The sequence below is a fragment of the Hemibagrus wyckioides genome, linkage group LG06 (assembly GCF_019097595.1).
Source record: "Hemibagrus wyckioides isolate EC202008001 linkage group LG06, SWU_Hwy_1.0, whole genome shotgun sequence".
NCBI classification, from domain to species: domain Eukaryota; kingdom Metazoa; phylum Chordata; class Actinopteri; order Siluriformes; family Bagridae; genus Hemibagrus; species Hemibagrus wyckioides.
The window spans coordinates 41,586,653-41,606,652 of NC_080715.1; the positions used below are offsets into that span (position 1 = coordinate 41,586,653).

At 43.2% G+C, this 20,000-nt stretch overlaps 3 protein-coding genes across 3 annotated transcripts in view; 2 read left to right on the forward strand and 1 right to left on the reverse strand.

Moving 5' to 3' along the window:
• Nucleotides 1–7,438, forward strand: part of gareml (GRB2 associated, regulator of MAPK1-like) — a 24,437-nt gene extending 16,999 nt beyond the window's left edge. Inside the window, exons 4-6 of the mRNA XM_058391121.1 lie at nucleotides 408–1,517; nucleotides 3,004–3,170; nucleotides 5,136–7,438. Coding sequence (XP_058247104.1) covers nucleotides 408–1,517; nucleotides 3,004–3,170; nucleotides 5,136–5,865 — 2,007 coding nt within the window. The 3' untranslated portion in view covers nucleotides 5,866–7,438. The remainder of the gene's footprint in view (nucleotides 1–407; nucleotides 1,518–3,003; nucleotides 3,171–5,135) is intronic.
• A 1,525-nt stretch (nucleotides 7,439–8,963) lies between these two features.
• On the reverse strand, nucleotides 8,964–18,604 carry hadhaa (hydroxyacyl-CoA dehydrogenase trifunctional multienzyme complex subunit alpha a). Its single transcript, XM_058392691.1, has 20 exons — nucleotides 18,458–18,604; nucleotides 17,989–18,030; nucleotides 16,969–17,039; nucleotides 16,416–16,549; nucleotides 16,069–16,207; nucleotides 15,791–15,910; nucleotides 14,369–14,471; nucleotides 14,135–14,257; nucleotides 13,914–14,032; nucleotides 13,771–13,827; nucleotides 12,743–12,852; nucleotides 12,527–12,661; nucleotides 11,421–11,592; nucleotides 11,201–11,287; nucleotides 10,531–10,671; nucleotides 10,388–10,456; nucleotides 10,093–10,288; nucleotides 9,898–10,012; nucleotides 9,494–9,639; nucleotides 8,964–9,362 (listed from the first exon to the last, which is right to left on the reverse strand). Exons 1-20 carry the CDS (start codon nucleotides 18,522–18,524, stop codon nucleotides 9,217–9,219), a joined length of 2,292 nt encoding a protein of 763 aa, XP_058248674.1. The 5' UTR covers nucleotides 18,525–18,604; the 3' UTR covers nucleotides 8,964–9,216.
• Nucleotides 18,605–18,799: 195 nt separating this feature from the next.
• Nucleotides 18,800–20,000, forward strand: part of hadhb (hydroxyacyl-CoA dehydrogenase trifunctional multienzyme complex subunit beta) — a 17,230-nt gene continuing 16,029 nt past the window's right edge. The window contains exon 1 of the mRNA XM_058392692.1: nucleotides 18,800–18,897. The gene's annotated coding sequence lies outside the window, so the exon portion shown is untranslated. The remainder of the gene's footprint in view (nucleotides 18,898–20,000) is intronic.

Here is a 20,000-nt window from a genome sequence, read left to right on the forward strand (position 1 = left end):
GTTCCTTCCTTGGACCACTTTTGATAGGTACTGACTACTGCAGACCGGGAACACCCCACAAGAGTATTGGAGTTTTGGAGATGCTCTGATCCAGTGGTCTATTTGGCCCTTTTGGTCAAACGTGAACAAATCCTTACTTGCTGTCTAATATATCCCACCCACTAACAGGTGCCATGATGAGGAGATCATCAGTCTTATTCACTTCACCTCTCTGTGGTCATAATGTTATGGCTGATCGGTGTAAGTGATAATAAATGTGTTTAATTATATTATAGTGTAGTGTTTCAGGTAAAGAACATAGTGTATACATATTCAGTGATATTTACCTTGAACTTTTTTAATCACCGATCACTCCCTGACTCTCTATCTCTCTCTGTCTCTGTCTCTCTCTCTCTCTCTCTCTGTAGGTGGTGTCAGGTGAGTTCAGTGAAGACAGCGAGGTGTATAACTTTTCCCTCCAGGCGGGAGATGAGCTGACTCCAATGGGTCGGGCTGAGCTTCTCTGTGTTCAATCTGCTCGTGAGAAGTCGCGCCTGGCCGCATTGTTGCGTCGGCTGGGCAGAGTGGGCGGGGCTTCAGGACGTCCCATCCGCACCAAGCTGCCCTGTCTGATCTGCCTTAATCAGCGGACGCGGGAGAGCGTGCGGCTCCCTCTGCAGTGTCGGGGTCGTTTCTGCACTCGATCGCCGCTGGAGCTGCGCATGCAGGCGGGCGAACACACGCTGCGCACCATCATCGAACGCGTGCGGCTTCCCGTCAATGTGGCCGTACCACCACATCCACCGCCTCCACCTCGCAGCCGCTACGACCAGCACACCATCCGCCAGGGCCAGCGTTACAAGCTGCTCGCCATCGTCAGTCGGACCGTGGTGCTCTGCTGTGTCCTGCGCAAACAAGAAGTGACGCCTTCTCACTTCCTGTTGCTTAATGACATGCCGCGCTTCACGCTACCTGATGGCTTGTTGCGTGACGACCCTGTCTACCAGCGGGCGGTGCTGCTAAGCGCGCTCCGTTGCCAGGAGACCTTTGACCCGGACGATTATTCCCGAGCCGTACGGGAGGTGAAGGTGGACCTGACTGAGGAGTGTGTGAGTCCACGCAGGATACGAGTGTATCCCGTATTCTCGCCACAGAGACTCTCGTTGTGCGTTTACGGGGGCGGAGCCATCACACCGACGACCACAACAGGCTGCAGGGACTCGCTGGGAGACACACAAACTCCCCCCGGAGTCGAGGGAGAGAGGGAAGGGGTGGGCGAAGGGGAAGAGCGAGAGTATGTCACCCCTGATTGGCCCACAGAGACACAGGAAATTCCTTATGAAGAGCTTTGGACCAATCAGAGTGGAGGAAGCTATGCGGAGGTTCCTGAAAGCACAGTCAAAGCTGAGCACAACCTTATATCCTTCCACTCCACTTCCTCATTAGATGGTACAATAGGCTCCACCCATGTTGCTATGGTGCAGATGGAAGCAGGACGAGTACCGACTCCACCCCCTGTTCCTCCGAAATCAGAAGCTGTGAGTTGAATCATCATTCTCTTTCACTTTGTCTTTTATTTATGAAGGAGGCGTGGCCTCTGGGCCATCAGTCACAGACCAGGAGGTGTGGCTAAACATGCCATACCACTGATAGTTTCTTATGTAAATCTGTATATATATATATATATATAACCGATTTCCATTGGTAATGTTACAGTGATTAACATTATGTGACGTTTTAAAGCCTCAGTGCCACTCATCATCTGCATTAACGATGATGGAGCCGTTAGCTGGAGCTCCAGAAAGGCAGATTTGGGGTTTATTCATTAATCAATAACTCTCATTACACAAGATTTAAGATGCCTTTATGACCGTGCCAGCTCTCTCTCTCTCTCTCTCTCTCTTCTTCCTATTCCCTTATGCCCTTTTCATAATTCCACCCCCTCCACCCCCACTTTCTGTTATTCTTTTATCTAAAGAGTCATTATGGATACCGGCAGATGACTTGAACACAGGTCAAAACTCCTGGGACACCCACACACCCACACACACACACACACCACACACACAGGTCATGTATGTTCTGCTACAGTACTTCAGGATCTCTAAAGAGTCGTAAAGCCGCGCAGTTCTGGACTAAATAATTGATACAGCTTTTACAGGCCTAGTAATGGCCACACACTTACGGGAAGAGAGCATGAAAACACACACACACACACACAAACATCGCTATTGAATCTTTACTGTATCATCAGCTCTATAGAAGCGATAACATCGCAGACAACTGGAATTATGGCCTTTCTGTGTCTTGCCTTGCTTTCTCTCTCTCTGTCTCTCTGCTTCTTTCTCCTCTCTTGCTTGCTCCCCTGCTCCCACGCAAATTTTCTGCTCTGGCCCTGTAATTTAGTTAACCAAAACACACACACACACACAGACAGACACACTCCCTGGTGGATCTGGACAGGAAGGCAGCTTTCTCAGAAGGCTGAGGAGGAAATGCAGACATACTATTTAGATTAACAGACGTCACAGGACTCCTGATCCATGTGAGCCAAACATCACTCACACACACACACACACACTCAAACTAACCCAGGTACTGGCACGAAAAAGAGATTACACAGGCTCATGTGTTGGACTCTAGTATTGGACCAGAACCAGGGTGAGGAAAAGAAGTGATCCAAACAGGGAGACACCTTTCCCTGTACTTAGAGTATTTCAGCATCATCTGTAAAGTACCATCTGTTTCTCATTTCTTCAGTCAGCTCTGAAAAAAGGTTACCACGGGGACAAGACAGCTATGGCACACACACACAGCACTTTGTTTGACTGTGTAAAGGTTATGTCCAAGAATTGACATTTGCAAGCAAAGCTTGAATCGTTTGTACAGGATTGAATCAAGACAGAGATGCTCATTGAGAGAATTAAGGACAGGGGTGACTGAACACCTGAATACATCTCACTGAAAGTAAATTGACAAATGTTCTTGATCTCACAGCAAACTAATCTCCCCTTTTCCTGCTAGGTGAAGGAGGAGTGTCGGTTTCTGAACGCTCCTCCTGTTCCACCCCGCTGTGCTAATGCTGGAGGCCCCACCCCCAGTCCGCCAGTCCCACCCCGTTTCCCTAAAGTTCCAACTACAAGCACACGCAGTCCAAATGTGTCCTTTTACTCCTCAGGCCTGCCGGAGAGGTAAATACACACATTTACACTTTATAAAAATGGTCATACATTTATCCATACACAGTATGTATACATATAGCCTCCTGGTATAACTTGATCTACCCATAAACACCTGAATCCTACCTGGTCTTATCCTCTAGTCCAATCCTCCCAATCCTATTGTACTCCAACTCCCAGCACACTCCCCTAGTACTTCTTCAAGTTATCCCCAAGCTGATCCTCTAGTCTATCTCTCAGCTCATCCCTTTGTCCATTCCATAGTGCATCCTCTAGTCCATCCTTCAGCTCAGCCTCTAGTCCAACCCCTAGAGCATCGTCTAGTCCATCCTCCAACTTAATCTCTGGTCCATCCCCAAGTGCATCCTCTAGTCCATCCTTCAGCTCAGCCTTTAGTCCATCCTCCAACTCAACTGCTAGTCCATCCCCTAGAGCATCATCTAGTCTATCCTCCAACTTAATCTCTGGTCCATCCCCAAGTGCATCCTCTAGTCCATCCTTCAGCTCATTCTTTATTCCATCCTCCAACTCAACCCCTAGTCCAACCCCGAGAGCATCGTCTAGTCCAGTGCTTCCCAAACTGTGGGCCGTAGCGCTATTGCAGGGGGGCCGTAGCTAGGCTAAATCAAAATATTAAAATAACTAAAATATTTTAGAATAGAATATAAAAAGCTTCTGTTACACACTTTGATTCAATATAATTATAAATAGTATGCAGACAGTATGTAGTGTTAAGGATTTAAATATATTTGTAAAGAATGTTTACATCATCTTATTTTCACCAGCATATAAATATTACATTTTATGGTAGTTCTCATAATTCAATGAAATTCTTACAAACTGGTTAATAAATGTTGATAATTTTGTGCAGAGAGACAATCTGCTTTATTAAATATATCTAATATACAAATATATGTATAAATATATCTTTATACTATTAATCAATATACTGTATTTTTTAAACAAAGAGGTTGGGGGGGGGGGTTGTGGAGCTTTTGCTATGTATTTGGGGGGCCTTACCCCTCTGAAGTTTGGGAAGCTCTGGTCTAGTCCATCCTCCAACTTAATCTCTGGTCCATCCCCAAGTGCATCCTCTAGTCCTTCCTTCAGCTCAATCTTTAGTCCATCCTCCAACTCAACCACTAGTCCAACCCCGAGAGCATCGTCTAGTCTATCCTCTAACTTACTCCCTGGTCCATCCTCCAGTGCATCCTCTAGTCGATCTGTCAGGTCAGGTCATTCTTTAGTCCATCCTCCAACTCACCCCCTAGTCCAACCCCTAGAGCATCATCTAGTCATCCTCTAACTTAATCCCTGGTCCATCCCCCAGTGCATGCTCTAGTCCATCCTTCAGCTCATTCTCTAATTCATCCTCCAGCTCATCAACTCCATCTTCCATCTTATTTTCAGTTTCATCCTCCAACTAATTCAGTCGATCCCCCAGCTCATTCGCTAGTCCATGCTCCAGCACATCCTGGGTTTTTTCTGCCAGCTCATCCTCTAACCCATGTTTCAGCTTTTCTTCTTGCCCTTATCCATCATATCATCTGTTCCAACTGTCATCTCAACACTTCTTTATACCCAGCTCTAACCCTAGTCTGTCCCATAGATCAACCCCTAGTCCATCCCCATCCCATACCCTAGATCATCCCCAGCAAATCTTCCCTTTATCCTTAATCTGATCCTGTAATCCATCCCTAAGATCAAATCTTAGTCTACCTCAGCTCACACTCTACAATATCCTTCACCTCATTATCTAGTACTTCACTTTCCCAACTTTTAGTCTATTTTCTGTCTTGTCATGCAGTCTGCCCCCTAGTTCACCCTCTAGATTGGTCCATTTTCTTGGCACATTCCCTGGTCTGTACCTTAGGCCAGTGGTCTATCTTATCACCATCATCTAAAAGCTCTATCATCAGTGTTATACTCACATCATTCATATGTCAGCATTTAATTTTCTATCTCTCTCTCCCCCAGCTCTGCTCCTCGTAGTGGAAGTAATTCTCCCTCTCCAGACTCCTACTCTCTGTACTGTTACCCCTGCACGTGGGCTGACTGTGTAACCTCTGACCCCTCTGCATCACCTGACCCTAACCAGCCTGCGCAGGCCTGCTGGTCACACCCTCGAAGTGGTGGAGTTTTCACTTCCAATATTCTAAATACACCCCTCCTTAGTACAGACACAGCCCACAAAAACTACTCCACCTGTCCCCGACCTCGTCCAGCTGCGCAGAACCGCTTTGCCCCATTTGGCGCTCTGAACCCTTTTGCCAATCCAGGACACGCCTCATCTGATTGGCTTGCCACGGGCCGGAAATCCCCTAATCTGCTCTCTGACCTCACTAGTGCTACCCCTCAGGAGCCTCAAACCAATCCGGAGACAAGTCCGGTTCCTCCACCCAGACCATTAAAAAGTTTAGAGGAGGAAACGCCTGTGTCTACCATGGTGAGGGGCGCAGAAGGTGGAGCTGGGTTATCATGGCGACCCCCAGCAGATCTGTGCTGGCTCTCAGTGGAGGAGGTGTCATCCTGCTTACGTTTCATCGGGCTGGCGGACGATGTGATTGGCCTGTTCAGCCGAGAGAGGATTGATGGGTCAATATTCACCCAGCTCACCGAAGAAATCCTGTCCGAGGACTTCAGCCTTACCAAACTACAGGTCAAAAAGATCATGCAGTTTATCAAGGGCTGGAGACCCAAGATATGAGCCTTTACACACACCCACACACTCACACACACAGATACTGTGAACAGTAAAACCATATGCATGATGGTACATAAAAAATTAAAGGTGCGTTTCCATAGAGGTTCTTTTGAGGAGCCGAAGAGTTCCTGCAGGAACTATGATTGTTATGTAAAAAAAAAAACCCAGCAGTACAGCAAACAGGTGTGTAAAAACGTGTGGATCAGAAATCTAAAAGGTTTCCAAAAAGTTCCAAAAGACAATTGAAGTCTCTTACCTTAAAAATTCGGAGTTCCTGAACAAGTTTCCGGGCTTTCTGAAAGGTTCCTCTGGTGAAAGTCTGGCTAAAATGCACTTACTAAAGAGAAGGAACTAAAAAAGATTCCAGGAACTACAATTGGCAAGTGGAAATGAAACCTCCTGGGTTCCTGATTAGGTTTCTAGAGGGGAAACATGGCTAAAGTTCTGGAGTACCTACAATGTTACTGAAAATTAGGCACCTTACTAAGGAAACACGGCCAAGGTTTCTTAGTTGAAAAGGTTCCTCAGCTTCTTGAAAATGTTCTAGTGGTGAAAACAGGTGTCATAGTTCCTGAGATGAGGTTCCAGGGTTCCTGAACAGGTTCCTCTGGTGGAAACACACTTGATATCAGACAATAATGGTCTGCAAAAGAGTATGTACTGTGTGACAAGTTCCTGAGCGAGCTCCTGAGTTCCTGCAAAGGTCCTTCTGGTGGAGATGTGCCTAATTTCAGACCGTAGAAGCATATCTTTGTGTGTGTGTGTGTGTGTTAAAATGAAGAGATGCACGTGTGTTCCTCGTGCTGATTTATTTTGTGAGGGTGGATTGCTCAAAGCTCAGCTGCTGAACAGCATTGAACTACTGAACAGTATCAGTATCAGTGTGTGAGAGTCAGAGTAAATATAAACCTCTGTGTGTGTGTGTGTGTGTTTGTGGTACATGAGTGTTTTGTTCTAAAAGGAAAGATTTTATATATTTAAATACCGCACAGTCTATACTTAGCTCCTCTAGGGATCGTCTCTAAACTCCAGTCCTGTACAAACGTGGTTTCTGGGGACCGTCTCACAAAACACAAACAATCCAATAGGGACTAATGTCGAACACTACTCAAGACTGTCTGGTTTATATAATTTGTTAGGGATTATTATTATTTTTTCTTTACATTGTTGGACACAGAGTTGATAACACCACACTGCTCAGACTGGCGTGCCTTTAGAGGAACTATAACGGAACGACGGAAAATTCTGCTATATTTTATGGAGACTTGATTCTTTTTTTCCCTTCTTTTTTTAACCTGAAATGTGACGACTCTGTACGCTGTCTTTGATGCATCCGTGTCTTGATTCTGTTGCTCCTGTGTGTGTGTGTATACCGTAGGTACGTTGGTGTATGAGGGGTGAATAGGTACAAGAAGTCAGGCTCCGGAGCAGCCCTGAGTATTATAAGGCCCTGAGTATAGACTCTTGAGTTTACTAACACACACGTTGCTGTTTTAGTGGCGCTACCGCCGCATCACAAACTGACCTCCAACTGATTATTGATTGATTATTGATTAAAGTCACCCAAGTCGTAGAACCCAGTGTTTGTTGTGATTTATTCATAAATATCAGGTCAATTCTCACTGTCTTACTACACTCATGAGGACCCTCCACTGACCCTGACCACAACTGCAGCAACCACAAGGGAACCTTTTAGTCTCTTTTACTTAAAAACCACTAAAAAGTTGGGGTTTTTTTTGTTTTAATTGTCCAGGAAACCAGCCAGATGTCCCCGCAAAGTCTGACATTACTATACTTGTGAGGATATTTGGTCCCCACAAAGCTGTAAAAAACACACACAAACAAAGCCATGGCTGTGGGGATTGCTCAGCTTTAGAGGGGAAAAGAAAAAGTTAGTTTGAAGAGTGTGAAGTCAAGCACACACACACACACTGTAATTAGGTGACAGTAATTAAATGCTTACTAAATATCGCTTTTTGTCTTTGAAAGTGAGGTGTGTGTGTGAAGAGTAGCTGAGTAATGAGAGGGTTTCAGCAGCTAATGTTTGGGAGTGTGTGTTTTACAGCTAGTACCAAGGTGGATGGATGTTTTACAACAGCGCACACCTTATATAATCTCTACCGAAGTGTGTTGTGTGTATGTTCGGTTAAAAACGCAATCAGAAATGCAAAGAAAATCAGTTTAGAGGGATTGCTTTATTGTAAATCCTCTCTCGCTACAGTATAACCTCGTGTCAGATATCCGCTCTCGAAGACAGAATGACGGCAGGAAATCCCATCTAGAAAGTATTCTGTAAATCTTAAAAATTAAATACGCATTTCGAACTTAAACATAATATCTGTGTAATAAAAGTTGTTTTTCCGCTTGTAGTCTGACATCGGACTGCTAATTCCGTGTTTTAACTGCGATCGCAATCGAGTAGCCGCTATAGTTTCTTTCTGCTTCAACTCCTAACTGCTAGCTAGTTTTCCGTTAGCTAGACAATTCACAATATCTTAACTTTTTGCCAGTGTATCTTGTGACAAACATCTGTGTATGAGCTGCAGTTCTGCTGAAACAGCTAGCTAGCTAAACTGGTGCCTTGGCGAGGTTAAGACAGCTAGCTAACTTAAGTAGCGAGTTGCCTGCTAGATATAAAACATGACGTCGCTTGTACACTCATACCTCCCTTTTTTTTATTTAGGTTCAATTATGATTAAGGTAAACCAGGGGTCCCCAACACCACCGGGCCAGGGACCAGTACCGGGCCATGGATCATTTGGTACCAGGCCACAAAGAAACAAACTTTTAATAAAATTTTTATTGCCTCTTCCAACCACGCCACAATACCGCGTTTGACTCAGTTGCAGGTTTTTCCATACATCAGCAAGTCCACAAGCTAACCCATGCTAACATGACCCAAAAACAAATCCCACCCATTGACCACCCCCCACCCCCTGGGCCACGGTAAAATGGTCCGGTATGAAATCAGTCCAAGGTCAGGGACCCCTGAAGTAAACCACTCCCAAAAAAATGAGGACACGCCCACTTTTGTTTTTCAAATGTATTCAAAAGAAACGAGAGATAAATTAACAGCAAACGCGTGAGAAAGAGAACACGACTTTTCTGATCAAGCAGAAAATAAAATAATTTTATTAACTATGTAAAGTGAAATTAAAACACTTAAATAATTTTCAAGTAAGAAAACAAAACCATGTGCAAGCGAAGGCATGTCCGCTAATATTAGCAGAACTGAAAATGAGCTTAAGGTGAAATGAACAGTTATGCAGCAGGTCATGTGACCAACAAAACAGGTACAAAGTTCCTCCTAGGCATCAAATGCAAGGCTGTTTCATGGGTCAGAAGCTCCGAGGTTCACTTGTGGAACTTCTTGCTGGGATCCTTGGCGTGATCCAGGAGGAGCTGGCAGGGGGTGAACTGGTTTCCGTACACCTCTTCGTACCGTCTCATCTTCTGGACGAGTTTATCGGCGCCGAACGTGTCCGCAAAGCGGAAGGGACCTGGAGAGCACATGGCACCGTGGGTCTAAAGAGCTAATCATGACTTTTCTACATGAACCAAAGTTAGCATTGATGTATAGTATATGGATGTTAGATGTATACTGTGTGTGTGTGTGTGTGTTTGTGTTTACCTCCTAGACAGGGAGGGAAGCCCAATCCGAACACGGCACCGATATCTCCCTGTACCGGATCGGGCAGAATTCCCTCCTGAAGACACAGGACAGCCTCGTTCACGAATCGGGACACGAGCCGATACTGTATGTTCTCATCTCCAGATCTACACACACACACACACACACACACACACACAAATGCAAACAGGGCATTGTTTGAGTACAAAAGTCCAGAAGGTTCTGGAAAGTCACAAGCCACTCTTAAGCATCTTAATGTAATTGACTTGAGCCACAGAGGCTTTGAGAATTCTGAGTGAGTGTGAGTACTGGAGTGTGTGTAATAAGGTGTGTGTGTACTGAGGTGTATACTGTAGTGTGTGTGTACTGGGGTGTGTGTTCTGAGGTGTGTGTACAGTTCTTACACAGCAGGGGGCGCCACCAGTTTAAACTTTTGCAGGATTTCCTCAGTCCCTTTGTTCAGCTGCTTATCCTTTGATTTGGCTCCGTACACATAACAGCCCTTACCTGATTTACGACCTGGATACACACACACACACATTATTAAACCAGTTTATCTGTTATTAGTTTAGTCCTTGTGGTGTCACACGCTCTCGTACCCATGAACCCTTTCTCCACCATGCTCTTCAGCACCCCCACGTCCCCGCCCCCGAACCGTGAACCGAACGCCTTCCCAAGATCCTCTGCCACATGAGCCGCCACGTCCACCCCGACCTCGTCCACCAGCGTTGCCACACCGACAGGAAACCCAAAACCTGTCGTCAAAGTGTCAAGCTTCTTAGGCCCCACCCCTTCCTGCAGCACAAGCAGAAGTAGTAAAGGGCGGGGTTTAAGTGTGAGATCCTGAACAATTATTTTGTTTAAGTCTGTTTATTTACATAAACACTAACACACCTGCAGCACTCTGATCGCCTCTGCCAGGGTCGGAGCCAGACAACGAGTGGTGTAGAATCCCGGCCCATCCTACAGGGGTGGGTACAGATTATACTCTGTGTTTTAGGAAGTTCACACAGCTGATGACACACACACACACTCACCCCCACTACGATGATGACTTTGCCCTGCTTGAGGCCAAGAGCTACAGCCGACGCCGTCGTGTCTTTAGAAGTTTTATCAGTGGTGATGATCTCCAACAACTGCATCTTATCAACCGGAGAGAAATAGTGCATCCCGATCACCTACACACACACACACACACACACACACACACACACACACACACAATGACCAGAGATTCAACAAAGAACTGCATCAGTTAAAATTTCACATCCTTACAACTTACTATAATGAAATAAATAAAAATAAATAAATAAATAAAAATAAATAATAATTCACACCATCTGACTAATCAATGTGGTATTTAAAAAAAAAATAAATAAATAAAAATAATAAAAAGTTACTTTACTTCAATAATGTATTTTGTCTTTTAAAAGGATTTGTTTTCACTATACATTACCATGATTTTTTAAAATTAAATCTATATTATTTTTATTATTGTACTTTTCATCCATTTTTTTACACTTTTATTTTACTATAGATTTTTTTTTGAGAAATATTTGAATATTTTTTCCTCTCATTTCTAAATAATTACTGCATGATTATTATCTGCTTATTGTATTATTTATTTATGCAATTTTAGATTATTTATTTATTAATATTATATATATATATATATATTTTTTTTTTTTTTTTTTAATTTACACTCACCTTCTCAGGTCTGGTGCTGACAGAGGCGATGTCTCTGATGGGAAGAGCTGATGTGTTGGAGGCGAAGATGCAGTGAGGAGGGGTCACCTTCACACACACACACACACACACAGGATCTATTATACCTCCCTGTATCACTACGTCCTTCTTTACCCATGTATGTGAAGCGAGTGTATAAGCGGTGTGTGTTTAAACTTTGTGTGTGTTTCTGAACACTTACAGCTTCCACCTCCTTCAGCACTCTGTGTTTGATGGCCAGATCCTCGAACACGGCCTCGATCACCAGGTCAGCCTTGTTAAAGCCGCTGTAGTCCAACTGTGTAGTCAGAACCGACAGAGTCGCATCTCTCTCAAACGATGTTATACTCTTCTTCTTCACTTTATCATTCAGTCTGAGAGAGAGAGAGAGGGAGGGAGAGAGACGGAGAGAGAGAGAGAGAGAGAGACGGAGAGAGAGAGAGAGAGAGAGAGAGAGAGAGAGGGAGAGAGGGAGAGAGAGAGAGAGGGAGGGAGAGAGAGAGAGAGAGGGAGAGAGAAAGAGAGATAGCTGATGTGGTTCTTGCTGTAGCACCAAAATCCCAGGGGGTGGAGTCAGGCCTGATCAAGCTCCTCCCCCTACCTGAGTGGAGTTGAACCAAAAGTCTACAGGGGGTGGAGTCTCACATACATGCTTATGAAATTAACATGTCTCAATGTCTCAACCCCCTGATATTTTGGTTAAACTCTGCCCAAGTAGGAGGGGCTATATCAGGTCTAACTCCACCCCCTAGTTTTAATTGCTTTACTCTGCCCAAGTAGGAGGGGCTATATCAGGTCTGACTCCACCCCCTAGTTTGAATTATTTGACTCTGCCCAAGTAGGAGGAGCTATATCAGGACTGACTCCACCCCCTAGTTTCATATGTTTTTACTTTGCCCATATAGGAGGGGCTATATCAGGTCTGACTCCACCCCCTGTACATTTGGATCTGCATCAAGGCTATTTATTAATATTAAATCTTCAGATCACTCTGCATGCCTATGAGTAGTATTTTCTAGTTTTAAAAATAAAATAATTTTCTGAAATGAAAAGAAAGGAAGGAAAATGACGTCTATCAGTATATTATTATAATACAATATAAATAAAAAACAAAATAGCAAGTAAATAGAATAGTTAAGGAGTATCACTGCCCCTGGTGGCTGCGTGATGTTATTACAGCTCTCGCTCTCTCTCGCTCTCTCTCACACACACAGCGCTGTTTGTCTCCCTCTGGTGGAAGAACGCACACACTGAAGGTTTTGTGTTTTATAAGAGAGAGTGTGTGTTTCCGAGTGTCTGTGTTCTCACCCCTTGTAGACCTGCTGTTGTCCTCTGGCCAGTCCCTCCACCGCCGTGTCCTTAAGGATGGTAGCCACGCCCTTATCCACAGTTACCTGGGCAATACCCGCCCCCATAAGCCCCGCCCCTAGGATCGCCAGGGTCCTGATCGATCACAAGCACACACACTTACTGCAAGTTTACCTCGAGTGAGAAAAAATGATCACAACCGGCTGATCTACTCACTTCACTTCTCTCTCTGGTTTACCGAAATTGTTCTTCTTACAGGCGACCTGCCCCTGGTACAGACCGATCAGACTGCGTGATTCTGAGGTCATGGCCAGCTTGCCAAAGTTCTACATGAATAAGATAAACAACAGACTAGGATTTATTCTGCCTCTGAGGTACAGATGTATACGACACACAAAGAAATATTCTGCTAAAATATATATATATATATATATATTTATATATATATATATAATATATTATAATATATATATAAATTATTATATATATTTATATTTATATATATATATATATATATATGTATATATATAAATATATAATATATATAATATAATATATATATAATATATATATATATATATATATATATATATATATATATATATATATATATATAAATATATATATATATAGAATTTTTTATTTATTTATTTATTCAGAAATAAATAATTAATTTTTTAATAATTAATATTATTATTATTAATTGTGTTTTCTGCTCACCATAACCTCCATGTTATTTTAATAAACATTATATTCTTTAAAATTTAAAAATATACAACTGGAAAATTGTTAGTGAACATATAAATGACAAGAAATTAAAAATTAATATATTATCAGATATAAGAAAATACATAAAATATAAATTATTTAAAAAAAATTAAAATATTTGTCCATGTATAATAAATATATAAAATATACCTTATTAGAAAATGTACACAATATTTGCTATAAAATATATTATGTTTTATAATATATTATATTTTAGAATGGAATTCTATTTAAAATTTCAACATTCAAAAATAAAATAAAATAAAATAAAACAAAGGGCATTTTATAAACTACAGGCTGTTAGAAAATGTGTGTAATGTAATCTGCTAATAAATACGTCTATTTCTGTAAAGCTTTCTGAATGAATTAGAACAGCAGATTAAACAACATGTTATTACATTGTAATAACATTAATACAACACATAGTACATGTTTATAGTGGAGAAAAACAATGTCCAGAAAACAGCCATACTGACCTCTAACTCCATCTGATATCCTGCATCTGAACCTTTCTCTAGACCTGTTTGCACACACTAACACACACACACAAATGATACACAATCCCTTATTCATACATGATTTGCGCTGTTTTACCGTGTGTGTGTGTGTGTGTGTGTACCTCTATGATACTAAGAGGTGCTGGATAAAGTCCTTTGGTTTGTTTCATGACTTTCTTAGTGACTGTGTTGTAGATCTGTTTCCTGACAAAAGCCATTCCCATCACTGAATCCTGCAGCTCTGACACACACACACACACACACAATATTATAACACTTACAAACAGGTGTCATGAGTGGAAGACAGAGTGTGAGTGTGAGTGTGTGTGTGTGTGTATATTACTCTGCATTAAGCCTTTCTTCTTCTCCACAGTCACCTTCTTATTAGCCAGGCCTTTAGCCACGCCCACAGCCACTTCCTCTAGATACTCAATAGTCCCTTCCTCTGGGCTCTTTAGTCCCGGACCTTTACACACACACACACACACACACACACACACACACACACACACACAGATTAAAACAGCACACACAGTATGTGAATAATGGACAGTGAATAAATTCCAGGCTGTGGTACCCAGTGGGTCGATGACCTGGTGGACGAGGCCCATCTTCTTGGCCTTGTCTGCTCGGATGTTCCTCCCCGTCAACATCATATCAAACGCAGCAGGAAGTCCCACCTCCAAAAGAGACAAGATCAGTGTCAGAGGGGAAGAGAACACTCCGTGAGGTCATGCTATAGGAAAGTAATCAGTGACGAGGCGGGTGTGATGAGGCAGAGTCACTGTTACCACCAGGTTCCCAGTGCTTTATCCCTCTTACACCACGGCTTTCCACTTTCTATTAAACAGCATCACATGAACTCTATTAAAGGGGCAGCCACAATTAACCTCATAACACCACCCTAGAGGGCATTTCATCACTTTTAACCTCATAACACCACTTTAAAGGGCATTTAATCACATTTTACCTCTTAGTACCACCCTAGTGGGCATTTCATCACTTTTAACCGCATATAGCACCACCCTAGAGGGCATTTTGTCATGATTAACCTCATACAGTACCAACCTTTAGGGTATTTCGTCACGTTTAACCTCATACAGCACCCCCCTAAAGGGCATTTCATCACATGCCACCTCATAGCACCTCCCCAGAGGGCATTTCATCACATTTAACCTCTTATAGTACACCCTAGAGGGCATTTCATCACATTTAACCTCTTATAGCACACCCTAGAGGGCATTTCATCACAATTAACCTCATATAACACCACCCTAGAGGGCATTTCATCACATTTAACCTCATACAGTACACCCTAGAGGGCATTTCATCACATTTTACCTCATACAGTACACCCTAGAGGGCATTTCATCACAATTAACCTCATATAGCACCACCCTAGAGGGCATTTCATCACATTTAACCTCATACAGTACACCCTAGAGGGCATTTCATCACATTTTACCTCATACAGTACACCCTAGAGGGCATTTCATCACATTTTACCTCATACAGTACACCCTAGAGAGCATTTCATCACGATTAACCTCATATAGTTCAACCTAGAGGGCATTTCATCACGATTAACCTCATACAGTACACCCTAGAGGGCATTTCATCACATTTAACCTCATACAGTACACCCTAGAGGGCATTTCATCACATTTAACCTCATACAGTACACCCTAGAGGGCATTTCATCACGATTAACCTCATATAGTACACCCTAGAGGGCATTTCATCACATTTAACCTCATACAGTACACCCTAGAGGGCATTTCATCACGATTAACCTCATATAGCACCACCCTAGAGGGCATTTCATCACATTTAACCTCATACAGTACACCCTAGAGGGCATTTCATCACGATTAACCTCATATAGCACCACCCTAGAGGGCATTTCATCACATTTAACCTCATATAGCACACCCTAGAGGGCATTTGATTTAGATATTTCATCTGTGTGTGTGTGTGTTTGTGTGTAAACAAGTCTCACCATCTTGGGGAGCCTCTGAGTTCCTCCGGCTCCGGGCAGAAGTCCCAGCATCACCTCCGGTGCAGCCAGAACCGTCTTCTTACTCTTAGTAGCCACTCGGTACTGACACGCAATCGCAAACTACACAAACAGAAGTGAAGTTTTATTTTGACTACACTGGCCCAGAGACGCACAATCCAAAAAAATCATCACACAACATTGGAACAAGCATATTAATGTGAACATGCGCTTTTTTGTTAAAAAGTTTGTGACAAATGATTCGCTCCTCCGTCTATCACCTCCAGGCCGCCGCCCAGACAGACGCCATTAATGGCTGCCACAATGGGGATGGGTGACTTCTCGATCTTCTCAAACATCTTCTGTCCTCCCTGTAACATTGATGTCACTTCCTCTGCAGTCTTACAGGCCTTGATCAAGCTGAGAGACAGGAATGAGTGTAATTATTGTCTCTCTTTCCCTCTCTCTCTCTCACACAAAACTACAGAGCTCAAAACACACATAACTAGCAAAAAGGCTGTGTGTGTGTGAGAGAGAGAGAGAGAGAGAGAGAGAGAGAGAGAATATAAGTATATTTGTGCATGAATGTGTGTGTTTGTATTTGTTTGTGTGTGTGTGTGTGTTGTACTTGATATCAGCCCCGGCGATGAAGCAGCCTGGTTTGGTGGAGATGAGCACAGCGCTCTTCACTGCTCCATTTCCCCAAACTTCCCCCAACACCTCCTTCAGCTCGGTCAGCGTGTGCTTCGACAGAGTGTTCACCTGAAACACACACACACACACACTTCTTTATCAACACCACATCCACAAACACCCAGCCATGTTTGAGTCTTTTTTATTTAATCCTCTTTTACACACTAAGGCTGAGTCCCAAATGTCTTCCTGTTCCCTTCATGTGTCCACTACAAAGTGACCGATATAGAAGAGACCACACCCACTTCACACACTGAACTTACATCATTTATTTCCATACATAAATACTTCAAATCAATCACAGACACACTGACTCAAACATACAGATATATAAACACATAGATAAAAAATTAATAGATAGATAGATAGATAGATAGATAGATAGATAGATAGATAGATAGATAGATAGATAGATAGATAGATAGATGAACAAACAAGGAATAATAGTTGTTGGAACAATTATGAACCATGATACATCACACACACACCTTGGAGGTCGGATCGTTGATCCTCACCACTGCCACGTCGTCTTTAATCTCATAGTTCACGTGAGTGCGAGCTGGAGAGACACAGAGAGAGAGAGAGAGAGAGAGATGGAGAGAGAGAGAGAGATGGAGAGAGACAGAGAGAGAGAAAGAGAGAGAGATGGGGGGGGGAGAGAGAGAGAGATTGGGAGAAAGAGAGAGAGAAAGGGAGGGAGAGAGAGAAAGGGAGAGAGAGAGAGAAAGGGAGAGAGAGAGAGAAAGGGAGAGAGAGAGAGAGAAAGGGAGAGAGACGGACAGAGAGAAGGAGGGTGAGAGAGACGAGGAGAGAGAGAGATGGGGAGAGAGAGAAAGGGAGAGAGAGAGAGAGAGAGAGAGAGAGAGAGATGGGGAGAAAGAGAGAGAGACGGACAGAGAGAAGGAGGGTGAGAGAGACGAGGAGAGAGAGAGATGGGGAGAGAGAGAGAGAGAGAGAGAGAGAGAGAGAGAGAGAGAGAGAGAGAGAGAGAGAGATGGGGAGAGAGAGAGAGAGACGAGGAGAGAGAGAGAGAGATGGGGAGAAAGAGAGAGAGAAAGGGAGGGAGAGAGAGAAAGGGAGAGAGAGAGAGAAAGGGAGAGAGATGGACAGAGAGAAGGAGGGTGAGAGAGACGAGGAGAGAGAGAGATGGGGAGAGAGAGAAAGGGAGAGAGAGAGCGAGAGAGAGAGAAAGAGAGAGAGAGAGAGAGAGAGAGAGAGAGAGAGAGATGGGGGGAGAGAGAGAGAGAGAGACGAGGAGAGAGAGAGAGAGATGGGGAGAAAGAGAGAGAGAAAGGGAGGGAGAGAGAGAAAGGGAGAGAGAGAGAGAAAGGGAGAGAGAGAGAAAGGGAGAGAGATGGACAGAGAGAAGGAGGGTGAGAGAGACAAGGAGAGAGAGAGATGGGGAGAAAGAGAGAGAGAGATTATAGATTTAAAATAATAATAATAAACATATAATAATGCATCATCATCATCATGTACTGGGATGTGGAAACGGTTTCCATGGTTACCAAGTAAGGCTGCTGACACAGAGAGGTTCCGGCATCCATTTCCTAAAACACACACACACGCACGTGAGTTTATGACATCTGCAATATTCTGAAGTTCATCATGTGAGAGGAAAAGTGGTGAAGGAAATGACTGGGAAATAATAATGCCTCCGATTTACTTTAGTTAAGAATCGATTAAAAAAAAAATAGAACAAACACGAGAAACTTTACTAAACACACATTCCTCTTCACTCACTTACCTGCAGATGTTGTTTTGTTATGCCAAGTGTTATATATATCCTGATTCAACTAAATAAACAAATAAACACTTCCTCTAACCTTACTGTAACCTCCCTGTGAAAGTGGGTGAAAGTTCACGCGCTCTGTCGCTGCACAACACCGGGGGTCACCGAGGGTCACGAAACTGCGCCGTTTTATAATTCTACCTCATGCATTTTAATCCCGCGAGTGACCATAACACAATACTGACCTGAGAAGTGAGAGTATTTGCTTGCGGTCAGCTTGCACAAAGCCCCTGCAGCTCGGACACTCGCCATCGCTTAGTTCGGCTCGAGCGCAACACAAACGCCGAAGGCGTGTGCGCGAGAGCAGGATGCGTCAACTACAACTGGTTCACCTTACACATCGCCTGTGTTTTTAAAAAAATAAATCTGCAATATACAAAAATGGATTTCTATACTATTCGTCATATAAAGTTGCTTAGAATGATTCCAACTACGTTTATAGGTTTAACATATGTCTGCGTGATAGTTATTTATTTGTTAAATCATTTCACTCAGGCGTCGTTTAGACCTACTAATAGCCGTCGTTTTGGGAGGGTCCTTAGAGCTGTGCAGATTTTTGTAGTCATTTTTCGGACTCAGGAAGAGAGAGAGCCGGCTCTGACTTCATCTACAAACCTTTTCACAGGTAATTGTTTAAAAAGTGCGTTTTATGAATAAAATGAATATAGATACATTGTTTTTTTATCGATTATATAAACTGTGCTCGCATCCGCACGTGCCTCGCATTATTAGCAAAGAGCTAACTGCAGGTTTAAAGTACAGTAGCTTAGCTTAGCCTGTTTTAGCTTAGCTTAGCGGTACTTGACAGCTAGTTCAAGTTTTTTTTCCTTTATAATCGGTTTTAAAAAGTCTTGGTGTAATAATAAATACGGAGGTGTAATGTCCCGGCGGTGACTTTGAGCGCGAGAGCCAGATCTATTTAGATCCACCTCGCCCTTGTGATCGAAGTAGGTGAAAGGTCACGGGGGGAAAAGTCACAGATTTATAGCCCTGGGTTATGCTATAGAGGCAAACACAATATGCCTGTATAGAGTGAATTCACAAGTTTTTGGTTTGGCCCAGATGATGAGGATTATGTGCGCGAGGACAACAACAGAAACTCATTACAATGTGGAGATAAATAAAACTCAGTGGTGTTGAGATGACAGTAAGATGCATTTGTGACACGGATTCCGAGCCAGATTTAGTTCAACTGCTGAAATAAATGCAAAAGAGAGAGACTCAGGATGTGATTAGAGCTATAAGAGGAAAACATATGCACTGATATCTGTCCTGAATCTCAGTAAGGAGAGATACACCGATCAGCCATAACATTATGACCACTGAGAGGTGAAGTGAATAAGTCTGAGTATCTCCTCATGGCGGCACCTGTTAGTGGGTGGGATATATTAGGCAGCAAGTCAACATTTTGTCCTCAAAGTTGATGTTAGAAGCAGGAAAAATGGACAAGCTTAAGGATTTGAGCGTGTTTGACCAAAAGGGCTGAAATGTGATGGCTAGACCACTGGATCAGAACATCTCCAAAACTGCAGCTCTTGTGGGGTGTTCCCGGTCTGCAGTGGTCAGTATCTATCACAAGTATCATTTAAGTTCAGTAAGTCAGCAACTTACAGGACTTGAAGGATCTGCTGCTAACATCTTGGTGCCAGATCCCACAGCACACCTTCAGTGACTCAGTGGAGTCCATGCTTCGAGCTGTTTTTTGGCAACAATTGGGGGACCAACACA